At 53.4% G+C, this 20,641-nt stretch overlaps 8 protein-coding genes across 8 annotated transcripts; 6 read left to right on the top strand and 2 right to left on the bottom strand.

Moving 5' to 3' along the window:
• Nucleotides 1–247: 247 nt before the first annotated feature.
• On the top strand, nt 248–2,381 carry POSPLADRAFT_1062555 (hypothetical protein; the record flags this gene model as incomplete). The annotated part of the gene is made up of 3 exons (XM_024481527.1): nt 248–299; nt 353–1,263; nt 1,344–2,381. 3 exons carry the CDS (start codon nt 248–250, stop codon nt 2,379–2,381), a joined length of 2,001 nt encoding a protein of 666 aa, XP_024333181.1.
• Nucleotides 2,382–2,901: 520 nt separating this feature from the next.
• Nucleotides 2,902–4,508, bottom strand: POSPLADRAFT_1050615 (hypothetical protein; the record flags this gene model as incomplete). The annotated part of the gene is made up of 4 exons (XM_024480026.1): nt 2,902–3,755; nt 3,924–4,314; nt 4,378–4,441; nt 4,483–4,508. 4 exons carry the CDS (start codon nt 4,506–4,508, stop codon nt 2,902–2,904), a joined length of 1,335 nt encoding a protein of 444 aa, XP_024333180.1.
• A 479-nt stretch (nt 4,509–4,987) lies between these two features.
• On the top strand, nt 4,988–5,771 carry POSPLADRAFT_1068091 (hypothetical protein). The gene is made up of 4 exons (XM_024482267.1): nt 4,988–5,098; nt 5,155–5,249; nt 5,326–5,457; nt 5,520–5,771. The coding sequence occupies exons 1-4, from the start codon at nt 5,044–5,046 to the stop codon at nt 5,616–5,618; spliced, it is 381 nt and encodes a 126-aa protein (XP_024333179.1). The 5' UTR covers nt 4,988–5,043; the 3' UTR covers nt 5,619–5,771.
• A 338-nt stretch (nt 5,772–6,109) lies between these two features.
• Nucleotides 6,110–6,746, top strand: POSPLADRAFT_1160082 (hypothetical protein; the record flags this gene model as incomplete). The annotated part of the gene is made up of 4 exons (XM_024487499.1): nt 6,110–6,164; nt 6,224–6,321; nt 6,375–6,506; nt 6,561–6,746. 4 exons carry the CDS (start codon nt 6,110–6,112, stop codon nt 6,744–6,746), a joined length of 471 nt encoding a protein of 156 aa, XP_024333178.1.
• A 1,125-nt stretch (nt 6,747–7,871) lies between these two features.
• Nucleotides 7,872–9,722, bottom strand: POSPLADRAFT_1050612 (hypothetical protein; the record flags this gene model as incomplete). Its single annotated transcript, XM_024480025.1, has 10 exons — nt 7,872–8,082; nt 8,218–8,353; nt 8,405–8,492; nt 8,547–8,606; nt 8,655–8,777; nt 8,832–9,069; nt 9,113–9,163; nt 9,215–9,269; nt 9,335–9,380; nt 9,615–9,722. 10 exons carry the CDS (start codon nt 9,720–9,722, stop codon nt 7,872–7,874), a joined length of 1,116 nt encoding a protein of 371 aa, XP_024333177.1.
• Nucleotides 9,723–10,498: 776 nt separating this feature from the next.
• On the top strand, nt 10,499–11,610 carry POSPLADRAFT_1175111 (hypothetical protein). Its single transcript, XM_024488328.1, has 6 exons — nt 10,499–10,676; nt 10,725–10,861; nt 10,912–11,109; nt 11,165–11,186; nt 11,254–11,338; nt 11,400–11,610. The coding sequence occupies exons 1-6, from the start codon at nt 10,536–10,538 to the stop codon at nt 11,411–11,413; spliced, it is 597 nt and encodes a 198-aa protein (XP_024333176.1). The 5' UTR covers nt 10,499–10,535; the 3' UTR covers nt 11,414–11,610.
• Nucleotides 11,611–12,224: 614 nt separating this feature from the next.
• On the top strand, nt 12,225–13,816 carry POSPLADRAFT_1159749 (hypothetical protein; the record flags this gene model as incomplete). The annotated part of the gene is made up of 5 exons (XM_024487447.1): nt 12,225–12,389; nt 12,463–12,526; nt 12,579–13,149; nt 13,220–13,496; nt 13,643–13,816. 5 exons carry the CDS (start codon nt 12,225–12,227, stop codon nt 13,814–13,816), a joined length of 1,251 nt encoding a protein of 416 aa, XP_024333175.1.
• A 3,044-nt stretch (nt 13,817–16,860) lies between these two features.
• POSPLADRAFT_1050610 (hypothetical protein) lies at nt 16,861–17,667 on the top strand (the record flags this gene model as incomplete). Its single annotated transcript, XM_024480024.1, has 4 exons — nt 16,861–16,975; nt 17,034–17,122; nt 17,175–17,399; nt 17,455–17,667. 4 exons carry the CDS (start codon nt 16,861–16,863, stop codon nt 17,665–17,667), a joined length of 642 nt encoding a protein of 213 aa, XP_024333174.1.
• Nucleotides 17,668–20,641: the final 2,974 nt, after the last annotated feature.

Here is a 20,641-nt window from a genome sequence, read left to right as displayed (position 1 = left end):
TCATTAGCGGATTGTGAGGGCTCAATGCTCGAGATACAATGCAGTAGCCGGGAAACAGTTGTGTTCCGCTGTGGTAAGAGGCCCTGTCGTTGTGCGCTCTTGCTTTCGGGACACCGTATGTGATAATAAGAACGAGACGAAGTGCAGTGGAAGAAGCGCCGAGGGAAAGAGACGCTGGATCTGGCAGTGGCTGAAAAGTTTGAGACGAGGAACTGTGCAGCCGCTATACAGTCCATGCACCAGGCCCATGCAAGGCCTCCTTCCCCCTCCCGCCCCCGCCCAGGCGGTAGCCGCAACAGGTGTGTCTGCAGGGCAATGAATGCGTAAACAATCTTATGGTTATGTGATTTAGACGAACCCTTGAGGGGTCTAAAGAGAAACTACCTGAGCCTTTTGCTGCAGGTGCAGATCATCGAGATATGTCTCGCATTCGAGTCCCACGTCCCCCTCCACGTTCGCAACACGATATGGCCTGCAGACCTTGAGGCGGCCATTCTTGCCCTAAGACAGGGCACACCGACCCCCGCTGGCCAAGCCGACTCAACCACTGCGTCTCAGCCGTCACATCCACCACCGCCCGCGTTCTCAGCAGCAGATGTCCCTTCGCAGCATGCTCATCCGCCCGCATACCATGCTCATGAGCACAGCAGACCCCCAATGGCCTCCTTGATGGACGACTCCGTCAACTCCGCCGAAAAGCAAGGGACGCAGGATCCCTCGCCGCCTGTTGACCCCGCCGCGCACTCGCTCGCACCACCAGGAGTGTCGCAGCCCCTCGCGCCATACCCCTACGCACCCTATGGCTACACGCCCCAAAATCAGCCCGCGCAGCCCGCCTACCCGCACGCGCCCTACTACCCCCCGCATCCACACCTCCCGCCGCTCCCGCACGCATATCCCCCGCCCTATCCCTATCCCGGCTATCCCCCCCACCCCCACGCATCCGTTTACTCCCCGCGCGGGTCATCCGCTGCGCCGATGCCAGGACCCTCCGCACCCTCGCCAGGTCCTCCACCACCCCCGCCGGCTAACGACGACCTGCCTTCGTACGAGGAGATGATCGTCGAGGCGCTCCTCGAAATGGGCGATCCCGAGGGTGCCGCGCCGAAGGACCTCTTCGCATGGATGGCCTCGCGTTACCCGTTGCAGACCAACTTCCGCCCGAGCGCGAGCCAGGCACTGCAGAAGGCCTTTAAGCGCGGCCGGCTCGAGAAGCGGGCAGGTGGACGGTATCGACTGAACGCGGCATGGGAAGGTGGTGCGGTGAGTTCTCCTACTTATCATGACAGCCCGCGCTGTATGGATGACCGTCATAGAGGAGCTCATGCTATACGTTATTGTAGACATCGAAGCGGACTACGCGCAGACCACAGACGCTCGCACAGACTGCGTATGCCATGCATCACCCACCCCCACCTCCCTCTTCTCCGTTCACCAATGCCCCGCTAACCCACCACCATCCGCCCTATCCACACGCAAATGGCGCACATGCCGCGGGCGCGTATCCAGGATACTCGTATGGCTACCCGCCAACAGGCTATCCCGGTTACTCCGGCTACCCAACGTATCCACCGCCCTCCGACACGTCCCTCGCCCAAGGGAAGGACGGCTCGGCCTCACAGGCGCTCGCAACCACATCCTCCGCGCCGGGGTCGTCGAATCCGCACGCGTCATTCTCTGCGGCAAAGGACGGCGCGAGTGTGGGTGACACGAGCGCGTGGGAGGCCGCGCAACACATACTCGAGGCAATCAACTTCAGTTCTTTCGGCCTCACCAGCAGCAACGGGCAGGACGCTCAGCCCGCTGCACAGCCATCGTCTGCCGGCGGCGCAGCCCATCCGCCGCCGGTCGTCGCGAGCGCGGGGATCGACCTATCCACCGGCGCGGGTACGGGTGCGAGCGGCAGCGATGGCCGCGCGAGCGAGGTGCGGGCGGTGCTCACAGACGAGGAGCGCGCGGCGCTGCAGGCACATCTTGCGCTATTGGCTGCGCAACTCGCTGAGATTGCGGACGCGGAGAGCGACGAGGAGCACGAGGAGGAGGAAGAGGAGGAAGAGGAGGAGCTGACGGTGGAGGCGGGCGAGGAAGAGGAAGAAGCTGCCGCTGATGTTGCCGAGGCGGTACAACTCGGCGAGTCAGCGCTCTCGCCCGCCTCTGACAAGGGCGAGGGCGCGGTGCGGAACGTGTCGCAGGTGATGCCTGCAACTCCGGCGAGTGCGCAGATGCTGGCGCCGACGGGCGCAGACATCGGCACGGGATTGATCGCGGGTGTAGGCGCGGCTGTTAGCATGCAGGAGGAGGAAGAGAGCGACGAGGACGAGGACGAGGACATGGAGATGGTGGAGGTGCCGACGTACCCAGGCGAGGGTATACGAGCGTGAACGATATGGGTACCGTCGGGTCTCGTGTGCGCTTGTCATTGCTCCTATCGACTCGTTATGGGCCATCAGGTATTCATGCTATAGCGTTTTGCGGTTTCAGACAGATCAAGCAATAAGACGCTGTGAATGCGAACCCCTGCGTAAGGTCTGCGGTCCACCGCAACCGTTAAAATTAGGAACGATTGACCACACACACAAGGCCAAACTCTGATCAAAATTCAAAGAGCTACTGGGGCACATTCTTGAAGATCAACGACTGAGTGTCTGTAAGACACTTCGAGTAGGCACCGAGACCACTATTGACACCCTCGTAAGAAGGTGTACAATGCGTCGTGCTTCCGCTACGAAGTGGGCGAAGCGTGCGGCTCCGAGCCTGAGGATGTTGACGGTAGCTGCGCCGTCAAATGTCTCACAACCCACTGGCGTATGTTTAATTGTTCCATATGCTATCCACATCAGATGGTACCCGTCGCAAACACTCTCGACAGGCCTTGAAGCTATACGAAAACACCTTGCGACTTCACCGATGTCGCACGCGAGCGGCAGGCAGGAGCTTCTCTACCTCCCTCCACCGTTCTACGTGCTCGTCGGCTCCATTTGCAAGGATAATGGGAAGACTAGGGAAGAGAGTAGAGAGGAAGTGAGCGATACGCTCTGGCGGTCCTTCGATTGTGGAGTCCATGACTTTCAGGATTTCCAAGGGCGGCGAAGGTCGATTTGGCGACGCCTGCGCGATAGCAGCCTCAATCGCTTCGTGATCCGCTCTGATATCGGCGTGCAACCAGATCCCGAGAAACTTGAGGTCCTTGCAGCACGTCGCAAATGGGATGAGAGACCGCAGTGTAGCACGTGAGGGCGAGTGCGATCGTGCATACGACCGTGCATGCAAATCTCCCCTCGCCACAAGCAGCATCCGCTGCAGTCCTGGCCATGCCTCAGCCATTTCCCCCAGGACGTCGTCGTCGTCGTAACCACACTCCCAGTCTGCATCAATGGTGATTTGCTGCATGCGGCGAAAGGGCAGCAGGGATCGCAGATGGCTCGAGAGAACAATGGGGCGGAGGGTTACATCAACGGAAGGATCGGGCACCAGTGAGGTTATCCTCAGTTGCACCAGCCTGTCAGGGGAGAACTGTTGGCCGATAGCAGAGAACAGATCATCGAGCTGGGTCGCTGACGGGTATGGAGTGAGGCACAGCGTTGCTGACTTCACCTGTGGCAGGGAAACAGATCTGGCGAAGCTGATGTAGGATAGCGCGCTCGCCACCGCGATTTCTATGGTGGTAAGCGACGAGAACAGGAGTGGCTGTCCATCGACAGGACGGGCCCATGGCTTCCACCGATCAGGAAGACCGAGCTGGAGTTCTTGAATGACTGACGAGGAGATCAGATGCGCCAAAGCAGGACCCGACAACGATGCGAATACGCATCGCAACGTGTGCAGACCGGAAAGCCTGCACACGAGAGATGAGAGGCTCTCGTATATTATGAGGGAGTCATGCGGCGAAAGACGCGGCAGCGTCAGACTCTCGAGTGCAATACATTGTTTACCGACGGTATCCAGGAGTTCCGCAAGTGCTGCGAGTGTGTAGTCCGTGGGGGGCGTCCAGGCCCCATCGTTAATGCACAGCTCTCGCAGCTCGGGCCCGACGTACACGAGCATGTCTTCCCATGAATGCTGGCCTACAACCCCCGTGGGCGAGAAAGCTCGCATGACCACCCGCCAGTCCAGCCTGCGAATGCCGGGGAATAGACAAGGGTGGGGGTAACACTCCGCTAAGTGCGACATTGCATACGGTGAGACTGTGTCACGTCTATAAGTGTGGGTCGAGGGCGGCAAGGAGCCTTGTTCTTCGGCGCCCAAATGTCTTACAAGCGGTGCGTATTTCTCGACCGCGACAAGGTCAGAAGCCATCAGCGGCCTCGTCAGAGTCTGAAGCAGAGAGTGAATGAACGACGTTGACGCGATGGAAACTATGCCGATTCGAAGACCCACCCAGATCCTAGTGTAAAAGCCTTCTTGCACCTTTCCGGAACTCAAGGCATCCTGAGGAAGCAGCCTAATGATAGGTGTGGCATTGCACAGCTGTCCCCACAAGACCTCAATGGCGGGCCCGTGAAAGGCATTGCACGTTCTGGCAAGGAAAGCCAGGCTCTTTCTGCTTCCAGGCCGCAGATATCGGAAGATCTGGAGAAGGAGCTCGTCTACAAGAAACAGAGGATGCATCGGCGTGGCGGCAGAGCGCTGCACGATTGTAGAATGTAATTCACTCACTTCACGCTGAGGTATGTATTTGTATCAAGCCATTTGTTGGCACATCATGATCAGTGTGATGGCTGCGGGGCGCTTGCGTGCGTGCGAGTGACCCCCAACCATACCAGGAAACTGCGCGTCTTGACAGCTGCTCAACGCGACGCGAAAGCGACATATTGAAATGGGGTCTCCAGGTTTCCTGTGTTAATTCTCGCATCATAAATGAAGTTAGCCACAGCGAAGAGTCGGCGATTTTCGTTCACTCCGGCACAGAAGATGGAGTCATGATCAGATTGCCAACGATGCCTTGGCTCGTCCGAATCCCGCTCGGTCCTTCCTCTATCGGATGTAAAGGCACGTCTGCTCTCTTCTCGTCTCGACACCCTACACGGCACGAACAACTGCATCATGGTCAAGACATGCGTCACCAGCAGTGAGGCCGTCCCGCCTCTCCCCTTCTACTGTGCGTATCTGTCGAGTCCGCATTGCATGCCCGATGCGCGATCTCACATCTTGCAGCCCATGCGACTGTCTCTGGGAAGACGGTCTACGTCTCTGGCAGCATCGGCTGCGACAAGGACTTCAAGCTTGCTGGTGGCCTCGAGGAACAGACAGTGCGTGCTTGCCATCGCAGCTCGATCTCGATCTCACTCGGTAATTACGACGATCTTCATACAACTCCCATTACAGCGCGCTGGGATCGAGAACATGCTCAAGATCGTGCGATCGGCTGGCGCGGACGTGCAGAACATCCTCAAGGTAAACATCTACCTCACAAACCTCAAGGAGGACTTTGCGCCCATGAACAAGATCTACGCAACGGTGTGTATCTTGTCTAAGTGGGACTGCGCGATGGCCGAACGCTGATTCCCTTGGACGCGCAGTACTTCAAGGAGAACGCCCCTGCGCGCACGTGCGTCGGTGTTGCAGTCCTGCCATTGGGTGCATCCTTCGAGATTGAATGCATCTGCGAACTTCCGTGAAAGCCAGCACAGTGAGATTCACCATGGCCCAGGGTGACAGGTTAGCAGTCTAGCAAAACGTTCGAACGCGCTGTACAATATGAGTTCCAAAATCGACATGCTTATTGTATGATTTGGCCCGCACGCGAGAGAACGAGTTGTCTATTTCTGGGATCTATCGTATCTCCGATATCGCGTACTGCCTTCGACGCCTCTGCCTCAAGAGCTGCCTCTCTATGAACCCCCCAAGGCGACATTAGAGACAGCGTCCGGCAGCCAGAATTTTGCGATACCATCGATCTCGATCATTCCCAGAGCCTCATGCACCTTCTTGACGGCAAGACAATGCAACGGCTGTGGTCCGTAATACCTGCCAACTCGGCATTCATGTCATGGATCGTCCAGGGACTCTCGAGTGCGTTGCTTGTATAAATAGCCCCAATCATCATGACTCTGGTGCCTGCATCGTCTCGCCGTTCAAGCCAGCCTGCTCGCATCCTCAGAGTTTATTCATGGATATCGACGTTTCTCCGACAAGGGACACCACTAGACGTGTCCAGTATTGTTGTGAGTGTCTCCTGCTCAATAGATGGCTTCAACGACATATTATTCACCGCCTTCCGTAGCCAAATGGAAGAGAATAGGGAACACTATATACGTATCGGCTAGCGTGGGCTGCGATATGATGTATCACCAACGCGCGCCCACGCCAAGGGAGCAAATGGTGAGTTTGTCCATCGCAAATCCAACAGCACCTCACCAGGACAATTATCTCAGGAACTCGGGATCGCGAATATGATGGCCGCCGTTCAAGGCGCCGGGAGCAACAAGGATTACATCGCAAAGCTGACGATGTACCTCACGCGCAAGGACAATCATTTCGACATGATGATGAGCATATTGGCGCAGGTGAGAGCCACCATACTGCATATTGTTCACACAAGTCGTCTAACAAGCGGATAGTATTTCGGGAAGCCAGAAGACGTGCCTCCTTGGACGTGCCTCGGTGTCTCGGCTCTTCCGCAGGCCACTTGTTTCGCCATCGAGTGCATCTGCGAGTTTCTGGGCCAACTCCCGCCGTCCGGTACCGCTACCCTGTCGGGCCGGAGTGTCACCAGCTCGACTCCCAACCAAGACTACGATGCATGAATGTACAACGGTGAAATACTATGACTGGGTCAGCATATTACAGGCAGTATGGAAGGCGCGTCGAGCCTCCGCGCCGCCGCCGCTACGACTCGATAGCCTCTTAACATGCGAATACTGCACATTCGCTCCATGCCAGCCTCATGGTCTCTCTCGTTCAGTTAAATGATCATTCGCCCCAACGCGACGTCTTGTATTGGAGAGGCGACAATCCTTTGCGCAAGGTGGCCTGAAGGCAATCATAAGTCTATCTTGGCTATCTCGACTATGTAGTGCTATACAGCACTCATACACCTTCCTGATGACTTGTGCGCGGTGATTGAAATCTATCATCGCAATAACTCCTGCGTGACAATCCCGAGCGGGCTTTGAAAGCTGATATGTCGCAGGTCAACATCATGATAAACATGAGAGAAGTATGCCTAGCTGATTTTGGCTAACGACCATGTGGACGTGTATAACGCGAATGTGGCGCTCAGCGCCTCGCAGCTTGCTTTCACAAGCTCATCACCCGTCCATACTCTGGATCTTGTCAGAAGCATTACGCACTCATCCAACTCTCCACCCACTGCTACATTCGTTACCTGCTCGGCTGGATCTGGTGGCAGTTCTAGTCTGGCCGAGTCGTCCCGGTCCGCATTACATGAGCACTCGATCAACTTTATGACGTACACGGTAGGACATAGACGAGTATCGCTACATTAATTCCGGACACAGCCAGTGAACCGGGAGAACACCAGAAATACGGGACTCAACACGAAGCAGTCGCTCTGTAGCGGACAGATGCTTCCATAATATTACGAAGTGACACCCGGATGCATTGCTGTAGGAATTTAGTCGGGAGGCATTGTTGAACAAATCACCTCATGCCGTCTATACGCCAAAACTGAATGACATACAAATTCTACATCGCTGTTACCGGACCACTCCTAGTCTCAATGTGGGACCTCTCTTGCCTCTCTTCGTCTTCATTCAAGATGCCGATGCAAATTGTGTGAGTGAATGTATCAGCTTCTGTCACATCCTCTGAGGAATGGATGGCGCAACGCTAGCTCTTCGACTCAGCAACACGATCACTTTAAACGTTGTGCATACCTCCTGTTGCGCATCTAGCAGTGTGCCCAGGCTTCACCAGGGTCCCTGTATATCTTGCTCAGTGTTGGCTGCGAGCTCGCCCTGATGGGAGCTCCTGAAAGCCAATATGGACCGATGCGATTCCTGCGTATCGGAGGGCACGCTAGAATCTATTGTTGGCAGCATGATCGTTTGTTCGCTGTCGTTATACTTTTGACGGAGCAGCGAGCGGTTGTTCAGGCCAAAGAGGGCAGTGTTGGCGTAACTGCAACGTGAGCATCAGCCCGTTAGAAAGTCGCCAGCGTTAGGATACGTGTGTTACGAACAGTTTTGACATGACAAGAATCCTATTGAGACTCTACCTTAATAATTGGCGAGCAGAATATGGAGTAGAACTCACGGGCAGATTGATAATGGTCCCGGATAATTCACAGCCCAACTATTGTAAGGTCCAAGGTTGTTTACACCTCGGAAAGCGAGATCGGAAGCAAGAACATCGGTCATGTATAACGCAAAAGCCACAAGGGCGACGCTCGCTAGTTGACAGCCACGTGAGTAATTTAGCAGCAACGAAATAGACGACGAACCAGTTATAGCACCGCTTGTTATCGTGTATTGAATGAGACTCGTTTTTAGACCCGCGGTCGCAACGCTATGACTTTGAATGCGATACAACTACATGGAGATTGATAGTCTAATGACCATCACAGCAGTCAAGAAACGGCTCACCAAGATTGTCATGAGAATTGCTATGACAATATCGACAAACGCGGTGAGCGAGAGCCAAACCTACATGTATGTGAGAGAGGACAGGCAGTGTGGTCAAGCACCGCTCACCAGAACTGGTGATATGGATGCTAAATATTTGTATACAGGCATCTGGGGGGACACTACAAGAGTAACAACGTCAAGCCCCAGAACGGTAGCAGTTATGCACGTAACGAGGCTCCCAACAGCGACCTGTTGTAATAGACGGTCACAGGTAATGTCAATTCAGGGTAAGCGAGAGCGCACCAGTGTGATCATAGCCGCGAGATAGCGAAAAGACTTCCAGTCTGAAAGAACGGAAATCCTCCACGCGTAGAATATCTGTACAGCAGTAGCTATGATTCCGGACACCACAGGAACCACCTGCCGATAGAGCTCCCAAAGCTCAACTAACATAAAAAAGGACAGGGATACGTCGTGGAGTATGCCAATGGTAGTAAAAATCGTCTGCAGCCATTCCGCAAGGAATAGAGCTCCGACTAACCTGCTCAGCCGACAGTTTCAGTCCAAGTAACAGTTGAACTCACCGAATATCTTCAGAGTAGTTGTATCTTTGGAAAAGGAAGTGTAGTAGAAATCTGTAAATGGTCTATAATCTCCTAGGTTTAGGTCATCTTGGGGCAACTCACATATCTGGGCGCACAGCGTGCCTTGCAGTCCCCAGTTGAAGGCCAGCCCAAATACCTAAATGGAAATTGTGCTAATGCTTAGCGAGTATCGTATGCCTTGCAGTGGGGATCGAGACGTACTCCTGCTATCGTCCTGTGAGGTGACGGTGCGGTTGTTAGGGTGTTCCTACTCTATATGAGACGCAGCTCACGACATAGGCAACGGTTGAAGTGGTTAGATTTGATCTTGTAATTCGAGAAAGCAGTTTAGCTGGTCTAGTGCTCGGACCACGATGCGGGCTAATATAATAAATGGTCGGTAGAGCGTCAATGTCATACAGAGGCTGTATGCGTTCCCTTGGGAAGCGTCTGACAAGATGGAGAGATGGTCTGTTAGAGGTGATCAATGAACATGCCTTACTATTGAGCTGTCTTCACTAACAGCGCCGAATATACCGCGGTAGAACCTATGTCCGTTAATCTTCTTGGCCATCTCAGCAGCGCACCCGCGCCTGATACGCCAGACCATCTTCGAGCTCCTGTGCAGGATGCAGACCGCCCGTACTCACATCGAGCAAGTCGGCACCACGCTCAGCCAAGATGTCCGCAAACCTCACGGTGTCCTGGGCAGACGGCTCAATGGCGAGACTTTACTCCAGCAAGTCTATCGCGGAGATCCTGCCCATGGCGACGAGGAGTTGTAATTAGGTTCCCTCAAAGAAAGTTCGACAGATGGTTTGCTCACCGCAAGAACACACGCATGTCAGATAGTATCACTGCATGCACAGCATCCATATAGGCGTATGCATCTACCGTTGTGGGCGTGGGATGTATCAGGCACTCCTAACGCCCTACTGCCCCAAATGGGCACTGAGGGCGGCATGACCGCCCGTGCGATATATATACCGCACGGGCAGTATATACTGCCTATGCATCCTCGTTTCTAGGCGTACCTCATGTATCCTATTACTGTATTAGACATATCCTCTGTTCAGTGCCCGGCTCGAGATTCTGACTCGTCAATCTTGACACCTTCGTCTCCTTTTTTCGTTCATGCTATCGAAGCGACTCCTGTAGGGGTCGCTCCGCGAACGAACGAGCGAGCGGCAAGAATTGAGCACCCCTTGTGTGGAAGATGTTATCTAAGTGACAAAGCCCCCGGAGACCTCCGCGCGTCCAAACACCTGGTGGGAGAATTGCATTCTCTGGCGATCGAGGCGCACAGTCTGATCGAGCACCATCAATTGCCAGGTGCCTTTCGGCGGCCATTTATGCTCTGACGCCATATGGCGAGGTAGGGTTTACTGCTCACTCAGCAGCCTCACCTTGCCTCCTCACCGCCATGGACAGCCGCTACCCACCCCGCCAGAGCAAGCAACCATTGGTGTTCACCGCGCTCGGCACGCTCGCCGCCGCTTTCCTCTTCTGGGCAGCCTTCCTCCGCCCTAGTGCTTCTGTGCCGGAGACACCGTTCGTGACGAAGGTGCGTGCGTGTGTCGTACGCAGCTGGCTCATGGCTCATGGCGGGCAGGCGGTCGCAGTCCTTCAGGGCGATTTCGGCGCGGGGGGAACAGTCGTGCTCACGCAGGCAAACCTCGGCGCGCCGGTCAACGTCACAGGCAGGCTGACGGGGCTGGACCCGCGCGCTCTACGGGGCTTCCACATCCAGTGCGTACGCATCTGCATCCAGCACCAGACATGACTGATCAGGCTGGCAGCACGTCGGGCGATCTCTCGTCTGGCTGCGCGTCTGCCGGCGCGCACTTCAACCCTCTGGGGCTCACGCATGGCGCGCCGTCCGATGTGACACGACACGCGGGCGATCTGGGCAACATCTTGAGCGATGGGGAAGGAGTCGCCCTGTTCTCCATCGAGGATTCGGTCATCTCGCTGAACGGCCCGACGGGCGTCGTGGGGTGAGTCTCGGTCCGTCGTGTGGATTACGGCCGCCTCGCTGATGCCTTCCGGAAGACGTGCCATTGTATTGCATACGGTACGTTTATGATTCCTGTGAGCCGCTGCCCGATGCGGAACGGTCATGTGTTACGCTGGTATTCTAGGGCACGGACGACTTGGGTCGCGCAGATAACGACGAATCGCTCAAGACCGGAAATGCAGGTGCCCGTGCCGCATGCGGAGTTATTGGTAAGTGCTTCCCTCGAATTGAAAGACACGTCTGGATGCTGAGCGTTGAAACGCAACGAAGGCATTGCCGGATGATCGTGAAGTGGTTAACTCGCAGCGTCGTCACACAAACCCCCAACACGGGACCGGACTCTTCGTCAGGAGAAAGAAACATCATCGCCTCCTTGTTCTGCGTGCTCTGTAATCTGTTTCATGTTTGTACTGAAAGACAATGTATCGTGTCCAATGTTATTCCCTCGTGATTGGCCAGAACGCGATGGAATTCTCTCTTATAGACCTCATAATCCCCTGACAGAAATGTACTTTGTGACGTCTCAGGTGCGGATGACGTCCCTCAGATGGCTGCTGAGGTCGTTGGCATTCGAAGTAGATGCCCGCAAAACTTCGGAGCGGTATATGCATAAGCCGCTTTGAAGTTATATTTCTCAACGCCTCGAGCTCAAGGTTCATGCGTTCACTCTCAAGACAGATTCTGCAGAGGTTAAAGAAAGCCGAAGTGAAGGAAAGGAGCACACGGAACCTTAACCTGATTCTCGGTCTTATTATCACGGGCGCTCGAACACTGTCGTCTGCCGAATTTGCACGCTGCGACTTCGCGACGACTGAATCAATGGCTCTCTACACCAGGTCCAACCGTAACACACAGCAGGCGTTCATACAAACCATCGTCTCATTGGCTTCAGCTATGGCCGCTCGGTCACTATCTCATCTCAACGCCTAGCTCCATGCCGATGTCGCTGCCGGGTGGCCAGTGACATCGCCATGACATAACGCAAAACATACACGACCTTCGCTGCCATAGCTGTCTTGAGCGAATACATAAAAAGCGCGATGCGCTCTCCAGGTGCTCGCCATTTTCCTTGTCACTTTCCTCCCCGTAGTCACCATGCCTGACATTGTGAACGCACCCGCCTCTGGCACTCCGTACTACACCCCCTCGCAGTACCCCGCTGCAGGTACTGCTGTCGATCCCCAGCCGGATGGGAAGCCAATCCCGACGCTCTTCAAGCCGTTGACGATTCGCGGGGTTGAGTTTCAGAACAGACTCTGGGTCAGTCTCTGAATGCGCTTACGCATTGGCCTCGACACTCACCCTTATTTCACACCTCGTACACTTTATGTAGTTGTCGCCTATGTGCCAGTACTCTGCGGAGAACGGTCGACTTACAGGTTGGCATTACGCTCACCGTGAGTCAACCCTCGTGTCTCTGTTCGCGCCTCGAGCTCACATAGCGTCCAGTCGGCGGTATCATCTCCCGCGGACCTGGTTTCAGTATGGTCGAGTCTACCTCGGTTACGCCCGAGGGCCGCATCACCCCCGAGGATTCGGGTTTGTGGTGTGACGAGCAGATCGAACCCCTTGCCAAGATCGTCACCTTTGCACATTCCCAGAACCAGAAGATCGGGATCCAGCTTGGACACGCCGGGCGAAAGGCCTCCACGGTTGCGCCTTGGTTATCCCCAGGCGCGACCGCCACGGAGGCCGCGGGAGGGTGGCCGGAAGACGTCTGGGCGCCGAGTGCGATTCCATACAGCGACGACTTCCCAAAGCCGAAGGAGCTGAGCAAGCAGGGCATCAAGCGGGTCGTGACCGCCTTCGTGGATGCGGCGAAGCGCGCGTTGAGGGCCGGCTTCGACGTTATCGAGATACACAACGCGCACGGGTATCTCTTGCATGAGTTCGTGAGTCCCGCGAGCAACAAGCGTACCGATGAGTACGGAGGCAGCTTCGAAAACCGTGTCCGACTGTCCTTGGAGGTGGTCGATGCTGTGCGCGCAGTGATACCACCTGACATGCCCTTATTCCTTCGGTGAGTAACTGTCTATTAAATTCAATCCTACTTGAAGGAACCTAATCATCGCTATCGTTACCTCGCGCAGGATCTCTGCGACCGATTGGCTGGAGAAAAGTCTCGCTAATGAGCCGTCGTGGACTGCCCAGGACACCGTGAGGTTCGCAGACCTCTTGGCTGAGCATGGTGTCGACTTGCTCGATGTGAGTACGGGCGGTCTGCATCCTGCGCAGAAGATAGAAGGTGGACCGGCGTATCAGGCGCGGTTCGCTGAGATGGTCAAGAAGGCCCACGGACATAGGATCCTGATTGCAGCAGTGGGCGCTATCAGCGACGGGAAGACAGCCCAGGGAGTCCTAGATAAGGTACGTTCGCTGTTTTCTTTTCACTCGTCATCCATCCATCTTCCCGGGGGCGCATCTCTCGCCTCATTTCGCGGCGATGAACGGTCCAATCACACCTCAGTGTCTCTGTTCATGGAAATGAATCTGATGACTGCCGTCATGTACAGAATCAAGCAGATGTAGTGTTCGTCGCGCGCCAGTTCCAAAAGAACCCGGGATCGGTATGGCAGTTTGCAGAAGAACTGGGTGTTGTGACTACGGTTGCTCATCAGATTGAGTGGGGGTTCGCTGGTCGTGGGAATGTGGGCAGGTCGCGGAAGAATGTTTCGTCTAAGGCTTGACCACGAGATCCGTCAAACAGCTTGGCAAATGACACATTGACTACCATCAGCATAAGCCGGGCGCAAATGTCTAGCAATAGATACAAATACAATGTTTATAAGGCTTGTCTTGTCCCTCAGAGATTTCGGTGTTGTTCACGGCAGCCATATATACACAGCCAGATGCTTAATCGAGTCTAAAGAACGTTTATAGAAGTGTAATCGGCGCGGGCACTATCGCCGGTAGCAGGACAACGCCCGCCGCGCGGGCGCGCGCATTCGCAATGCGCGTGGACACCCTCTGCTCGACCCGCGCGTCGAACAGTGAATCCGCTCGCGGCTGACTGATCGATCGGGCGAGTTTATAACCCGGCGGGTTGGACAGGGACGGGAGAGCGCACTCTCCCACTTCCCTCCAATTTCCCGCCAGGTATGTCTTATGGATGCCCGCGAGCGACCTCGCACGCTAACTCCAATTTACCGCCAGCGTAATTCAATTGCACTAGATAGTCACAGATTAAAGCCTATAATCTCAGACCATCTTTTGACTCAACCCCTATGAGTAATGCCATCAAAGGAGACACCGCAGCCCAGGGTGAAGAAATGGCCATTGTTGTGCCACACCAGTGTCTTGAAATCATCGAGTCCTACAATTGTGGTACCATCCCCTACGGAAGAGCTGTCTTACAACTTAGTCAAATTCTCGGAGATGCGAGTGGTGGAACTTCCTAGCGTCTCTGAAGTTTGGTCCTGAACCCAGTTCTGAACTGTGAACCGGCTGAACCAAACCTAGGTTCAGGTTCGGTCAGGTTCAGGTTTGGGCATTAGGGCAGCAGGTTCAGTTCAGGGTTCATGAGGCACCCATGGAACCTTGAACCTGGTTCGGACCCGGACCGAACCGAGAACCGAGTATGAATTATGAATGATTCCCCAAGTCTCAGCTGATATGTCTGCCAGGAATTGGGATACACATGGGGAGATCTACACTACAAAGTGTTCACAGGCCAAAATAGAGCCCCACCACCAGGCTCATCCACTGGAGAAGTCTCTTGGTCATCCCGCCATGATATTAGACAACCAAGGCCATTTTGACAGCTTCTTTCAAGCTGAAGCTCAGTGGTCAAAGGGGGGGCTATTGGATTGCATAGTCGAGTTGATTGTGACCTCAGACCTCGTACATGCAGCGCAATATTTTGAGTATTTTGACTTATCAGTCAGTGTAGGCAATTACACTTGTAGACAAGACAGCATTTCGTCGCATACTCAAATATTAGCGCCCGAAGATGAAGGAGTCAGACATCCCGCATCATACTAAAGTGCATGAGGAACTAATGGCCAAGATGCTCAATGTAGAAGCACTTATCCATGAACACTTCAAGGTATGTTTTCGTGCTTCATTTTTGGCTTTGTCTTACATCAAACAAACAGAATGTTCATGGCCAAATCTCGCTAACATTTGACACTTGGATGTCAGCAGCTGGTGATCCTTATCTCTCGGTCACTGCACACTACATTGACGCTCCCGCAGATGCTCCAAATGAATGGGAGCTCAAGCACAAGATCATTGGCTACACCGAGATTGAAGGCAGCCATAGCAGCGCAAACATCGCAGCTGTCATCACTCGTGTAATCGACTATTACGGTATTTGCAAGAAGATCAGATGGGCTACCTCTGACAATGCCTCCACAAACGATCATGCAATGGCAGCAATACTGTCACGAGTTGGTACGGTGTCTAGCCGTTTTTTAATTTTTTCCTTTTCGCGGGCTTGAACCCGTGACCTCTGTACTACATGCCTGATATGGACGCATCGCTATCTACTGTACGATTAGATTAGATGGGATGGCAGTGCACGGCACAGCTCGGGCTCCGCTGACACAGCCTCTCTGACTCACCGGCCCCCGGGGCCGCGTCAGCATGCTGCGCACGGACCAGCTGCGCACGGACCAGTGCGCACAGCCTGCCCTCATCTCCCCCTGTATATAAGCCGGCCTCTGCTGCCCTAGGGACCTCAGTTTCGACCTCTTGTCCCTAGGTCAGTAAGCCCTCAGTTGTATTCTTTCTTACCCTACTAACCAATACATTTACTTGTCCCTAGCCTTAGGTTTGAGCGCTGCTCACCATCGCTTCGGTGAGATTTAGTCGGACGCCCCCAGCTCTTAGGTCTTCCCCTGTCGCTTGACCTCAAGTCACGACAAATACAGCACATCCTTGATGACCCGCAAGGCTGCCATTGGGTTGCATGCAAGCATTGTGGCCAATGCCTCGAACACATCCTTCACCTAGGTGTAAAGGGATTTGTTGAAGCAGTTTGTCCCATGCCCTCTTGTTATTGCAAGCAGACACAGGTGGCCTCGTCAGCAGGGAAGAATACAGTGGCAACAGTCAAGGACACTGACGACAGAGATGAGGAACCTGTCTAGGAGGATGAAGAGTGGAGACTGAAAAACATCGCTTGTGAGAATGAATTTGAAGTTGATGATGCCATAGACTTCGAGCCAGGGGACGTCCTTGGTAAGCTTCTGGCCCTTATCACACAGGCAAGTGATGTGTTCATCATCATGAACAATGTCTAACAAACTTCCATTAGATTCGAGTGTCTCCACAGGCTAAGACATACTTCACAATTGTGTGTGTGGAGGAGGGTGTCACACCACTCGAGCTTGTCAAATGGGTCCATACACATTGGGGATCTATGTATGACCTTGTCGACTGCGTTATTGAGGTGAAAGCAGTATGTCTTTCTTGTTGAAATGTGGCCGCATTTATCTGACTGCTTGACAGGCCATCAACAAGTTTTGTGTCCTTGCAGATGACAGTCCAAGAGTGCCTAACTTACGAGGCAAAATGTATGCTGACTATCACATCTCTGAGAGTGAATGGAAGCTACTCATGCTCATTCACGAGGTTTTAGAGATTCGCTCTCACTGTGTCTTGCTGCTTTTACCTCACCTTGTATATATAGGAAACTCGTGAGGCACAGGCCAGATTCTCTTCAGAAACAATACCAACAGTTCGGCGGGCTCTACCATACTTGGAACTGCTGCAGAAGCACTGGCGCATCATGGCCAATGAGCCGAAGTTCACCCCAGTCAAGCTTGCAATTGAAAAAGGCCTAGCGAAGATAGAGAAGTGGTATAAGGCTGTTAGCCAGTTGGAAATCTATTTTATATGCCTTGGTATGTCGTAATATGCTCAATATCTCATATTTCCCACTATTGATAACATCTTTGGCAGCCTTGGATCCTACAATCAAGTTAGAATATGCTAAGAACAGCTGGAGTGATGAGCAATTTAGTAAGAGCTACAAGGCACTTGAGGATGTTGTATGTCATGATTCATACATCATCATTGATAGCGCACACTTATAATAGACAGTTCAATGAGTATGTTAAGACTACTCCTGATGCGGGAGCGGAGGAGTCCAATACACCAGTGCCTGACCTCCCGAAGACAAAAAAAGGATATGGCACCAAATGGATCCAAGATGCCGTGCGTAAGCGAGTTGAAAACGAGCGGAAGACACACAATCCGTGCAAGAAACTCAAAAAGTACGTTGATGGCCATCTTGAAGTTGACATTGATCTCGTCAAGTGGTGGGGAGTACGTATTCAATCCACACACTCAGATAATATGCAGTACTAACCATGGTGCATAGAATCAAACAGGCCAGTACCCAACGCTTTCACACATAGCCAGGGACTATCTCACCATCCAAGGGTCAGCTGTATCCTCGGAGAGAGTGTTCTTGAGTGGAGGTAGAACAGGGACTAAAGACCGGAACCAGTTGGCCCCTGCAACATTCGAAGCACTGCAGATCGTAAAGGATGCATACCGTACAGGTGTACTTAACACAAAACACAATGTTTAATAGCCTTTTGGTGAGTTTCATTATTTTTGCAACACTACTACACCTATTAATGCCTACATACAGTATTAGAGTGTCTGTAGTACAGCCTACTAGTGTCCGATAATTTGAACAAGTTAAGCGCTATCTGAGGACTTGTAGTCTACTAACAGTAACTGTCACGAGTTGGTACGGCATCTAGCCGTTTTTTAATTTTTTCCTTTTTGCGGGCTCGAACCTGCGACCTCTGTACTACATGCCTGATACGGACACATCGCTATCTACTGTACAATTAGATTAGATGGGACGGCAGTGCACAGCACAGCTCGGGCTCCGCTGACACAGCCGCTCTGACTCACCGGCCCCCGGGGCTGCATCAGCATGCTGCGCACGGACCAGCTGTGCACGGACCAGTGCGCACAGCCTCCCCTAAACTTCCCCTGTATATAAACCTGCCTCTGCTGCCCTAGGGACCTCAGTTTCGACCTCTTGTCCCTAGGTCAGTAAGCCCCTGTACTTACTTACCTTTCAATACTAACTTACTTGTCCCTAGCCTTAGGTTTGAGCGTAGCTCACCATCGCTTCGGTGAGATCAGTCGAACACCCTCAGCTCTCAGACTCTCCCCTGTCGCTTGACCTCAAGTCGCGACAGTAACCAGTACTATGGACCCACCTCGAGGCTTGACAGTCCCATGCACACGATTGAGCACCTTGTGACCGGGGCTCATCTAGAATGGTGAGTATAGCTGTTGGTCACTGAGACAGCAACAAAAAAACCTCGCGCGCTGCAACATCCTGTTGTAAAGCACATTTTTTCCTATTTCATAGCAGTTCAAACCCGGACTGAACGTGGACTGAACCTGCTGAACGGGTTCAGCGGGTTCAGTCCACGTTCAGATTTGGTCCGACATTGTCGTTGTTGGTTCAGGTTCAGGTTCACAGCCTGAGGGGCCCGAACCTGGACCGAACTGAACTTCAGAGACCCTAGAACTTCCATGGAAGAAGTCAAGAATGTCATTGCTGAAACATTTGTCTTTCTGTTCTATTTCTTGTACTACTAGCACCCATACTAGCACTCGTCTGAGTGCTCACCCACAGGTTGAACATTATGTAGCTTACATAATGGGGTCCGTGCACACTTTGTACAGGGTATTGTACCACTACATTTCTTTCTTTACTAACACAACCACACAGATATAGTGGTCTGTGCATAGATGGTACTTGTATAAATAGTTGTACCATTAGTCGGTCAAACCCTAAGTTCAACCTGGTTATTCATTCAAGTCTCTGCTCCTCCTCGCTTGGGGTAGTGGTCATTCTTGACTTCCTTGCTTGATCTTCTGGACAATGTACTGTCCATAAGCCCTCGCTCGTCGTCTATGAGTCAGGCATCAATATAGGAGTATAGACCGTTGTATCAAAAGGTCGAACTTTCTAAGCTATGTTCCTAGTTTTACCTAGTTGAACATCTCATCCACCATTACATCGAACAACGCAGTCAACCCAGTTCCTTTGGGACTACCAGCCCTCGCAGGATCACCGCTCCTCCAGTACGACCAAGCAGATTGTTGCTTCATCACCTCCACAAAGAGAGCTCCCATCTACCCTTGAGGCGGCACCTGGTGTTGTGCAACCGGTCCAAACCCGCAGGTCGTCGCCCATCAAGAACTCATTAGCTACTACCAGAGACACCCACCCGCTCACCCAGAAGACATATTCACTGTCCTACGGATCGACGTCGAACCTACACAAACAGCAGAAAGTGCGTAATCACCCACCAGTGAACAACCACTTGAACTCCCTGAAGTTCAGTATGTCCCCATCGAGATCCCAGACATCGAACTACCACCAGCTCCACCCGCACCAACCAACACATCGGTTGAAGTCCCTATGGCAACATTCACTCAAGAAGACATTGATCAGTGCATGATACAACGGTCTATACTCCTATATTGATGCCTGACTCGTAGACAACGAGCGAGGACTTAGGGACAGTGCGTCGTCCTGAAGATCGAGCGAGGAAGTCGAGAATGACCACTACCCCAAGCGAGGAGGAGCAGAGACTTGAATGGATAACCAGGTCGAACTTAGAGTTCGACCAACTAATGGTACAACTACTTATACAAGTACCGACTGCGCACGGACCATTGTGTCTATGTGGTCGTGTTAGTGAAGAAAGAAATGTAGTGGTACGATGCCGAGTACGAAGTGCGCACGGACCCCATTATGTAAGCTACATAATGTTCAACCTGCAGGTGAGCGCTAAGACAGGCACCAGTATGGGTGCTAGTAGTACAAGGAATAGAATGGCAAGACAAATGTTTCATTACCCCCCTGCCAGAGTCGAAGTCCCATTCGACTACTTACTGCTCACCATCTCCATACAACTCCCAATCTACGCCATCATCCTCCTCTTCGTCGAACCACTCCTTGCGCGCGTTCCTCCCTACGTTCGTCCATTCCTCGCCAGAGAGGTGCTTCTGATTCGGCCAGGAGCTGTCCCACGTCCATTGAGTGGTGTCGGGTGTCCAGTCGGGGTCGACTTTGCGAAAGACGACAGGTGTATCGGGGCGGGGGCGCGAAGGTCCCGCAACAGGACTGGTCGGGGGTTCGGGGTTAGCGCTGCGCAGTGGAGGAATAGGTACCACTTTCGTCTGCCTTTCTTTCTCCTTCCTCTCCTTCGCCTCGTTGATGATTCCTTCGAGGAACACGTTGTCGACGACCACCCCCACGCGTCGCGCAGGTTCTTCAGGTGGTGCGGATATGTGTCGCTTCATTGGCCTGGTTCCGCACTCTCGCTCCAGTGTCCAGGGGCTTCTTTTCCGCATCCTGCGCATCGTACGTCCGGACAGTCCCGTACCCAGTGTCGAGACGATCCGCATCGCCTGCAGCTTCCTTTCAGGGTCCAACCAGGGTTGGGCTGCCAGTCAGCCGGGATGGTAGTGCTCCGTGGCGTTGCTTGGAGGAAAGGGGATGGGATCGGGGGGGCGCCTGAAGG

This window comes from Postia placenta (assembly GCF_002117355.1).
Source record: "Postia placenta MAD-698-R-SB12 unplaced genomic scaffold POSPLAscaffold_23, whole genome shotgun sequence".
Lineage (NCBI taxonomy): Eukaryota > Fungi > Basidiomycota > Agaricomycetes > Polyporales > Adustoporiaceae > Rhodonia > Rhodonia placenta.
This window is presented reverse-complemented; position numbering and strand designations above follow the sequence as displayed.

Coding starts and splice junctions, on each gene's coding strand:
- POSPLADRAFT_1068091 (XM_024482267.1), top strand. CDS start 5,044: ATGGTCAAGACATGCGTCACCAGCAGTGAGGCCGTCCCGCCTCTCCCC. Junction 5,099..5,154: donor CCCGCCTCTCCCCTTCTACT/GTGCGTATCTGT, acceptor CACATCTTGCAG/CCCATGCGACTGTCTCTGGG. Junction 5,250..5,325: donor GTGGCCTCGAGGAACAGACA/GTGCGTGCTTGC, acceptor CTCCCATTACAG/CGCGCTGGGATCGAGAACAT.
- POSPLADRAFT_1175111 (XM_024488328.1), top strand. CDS start 10,536: ATGGACAGCCGCTACCCACCCCGCCAGAGCAAGCAACCATTGGTGTTC. Junction 10,677..10,724: donor AGACACCGTTCGTGACGAAG/GTGCGTGCGTGT, acceptor CATGGCGGGCAG/GCGGTCGCAGTCCTTCAGGG. Junction 10,862..10,911: donor CTACGGGGCTTCCACATCCA/GTGCGTACGCAT, acceptor TCAGGCTGGCAG/CACGTCGGGCGATCTCTCGT.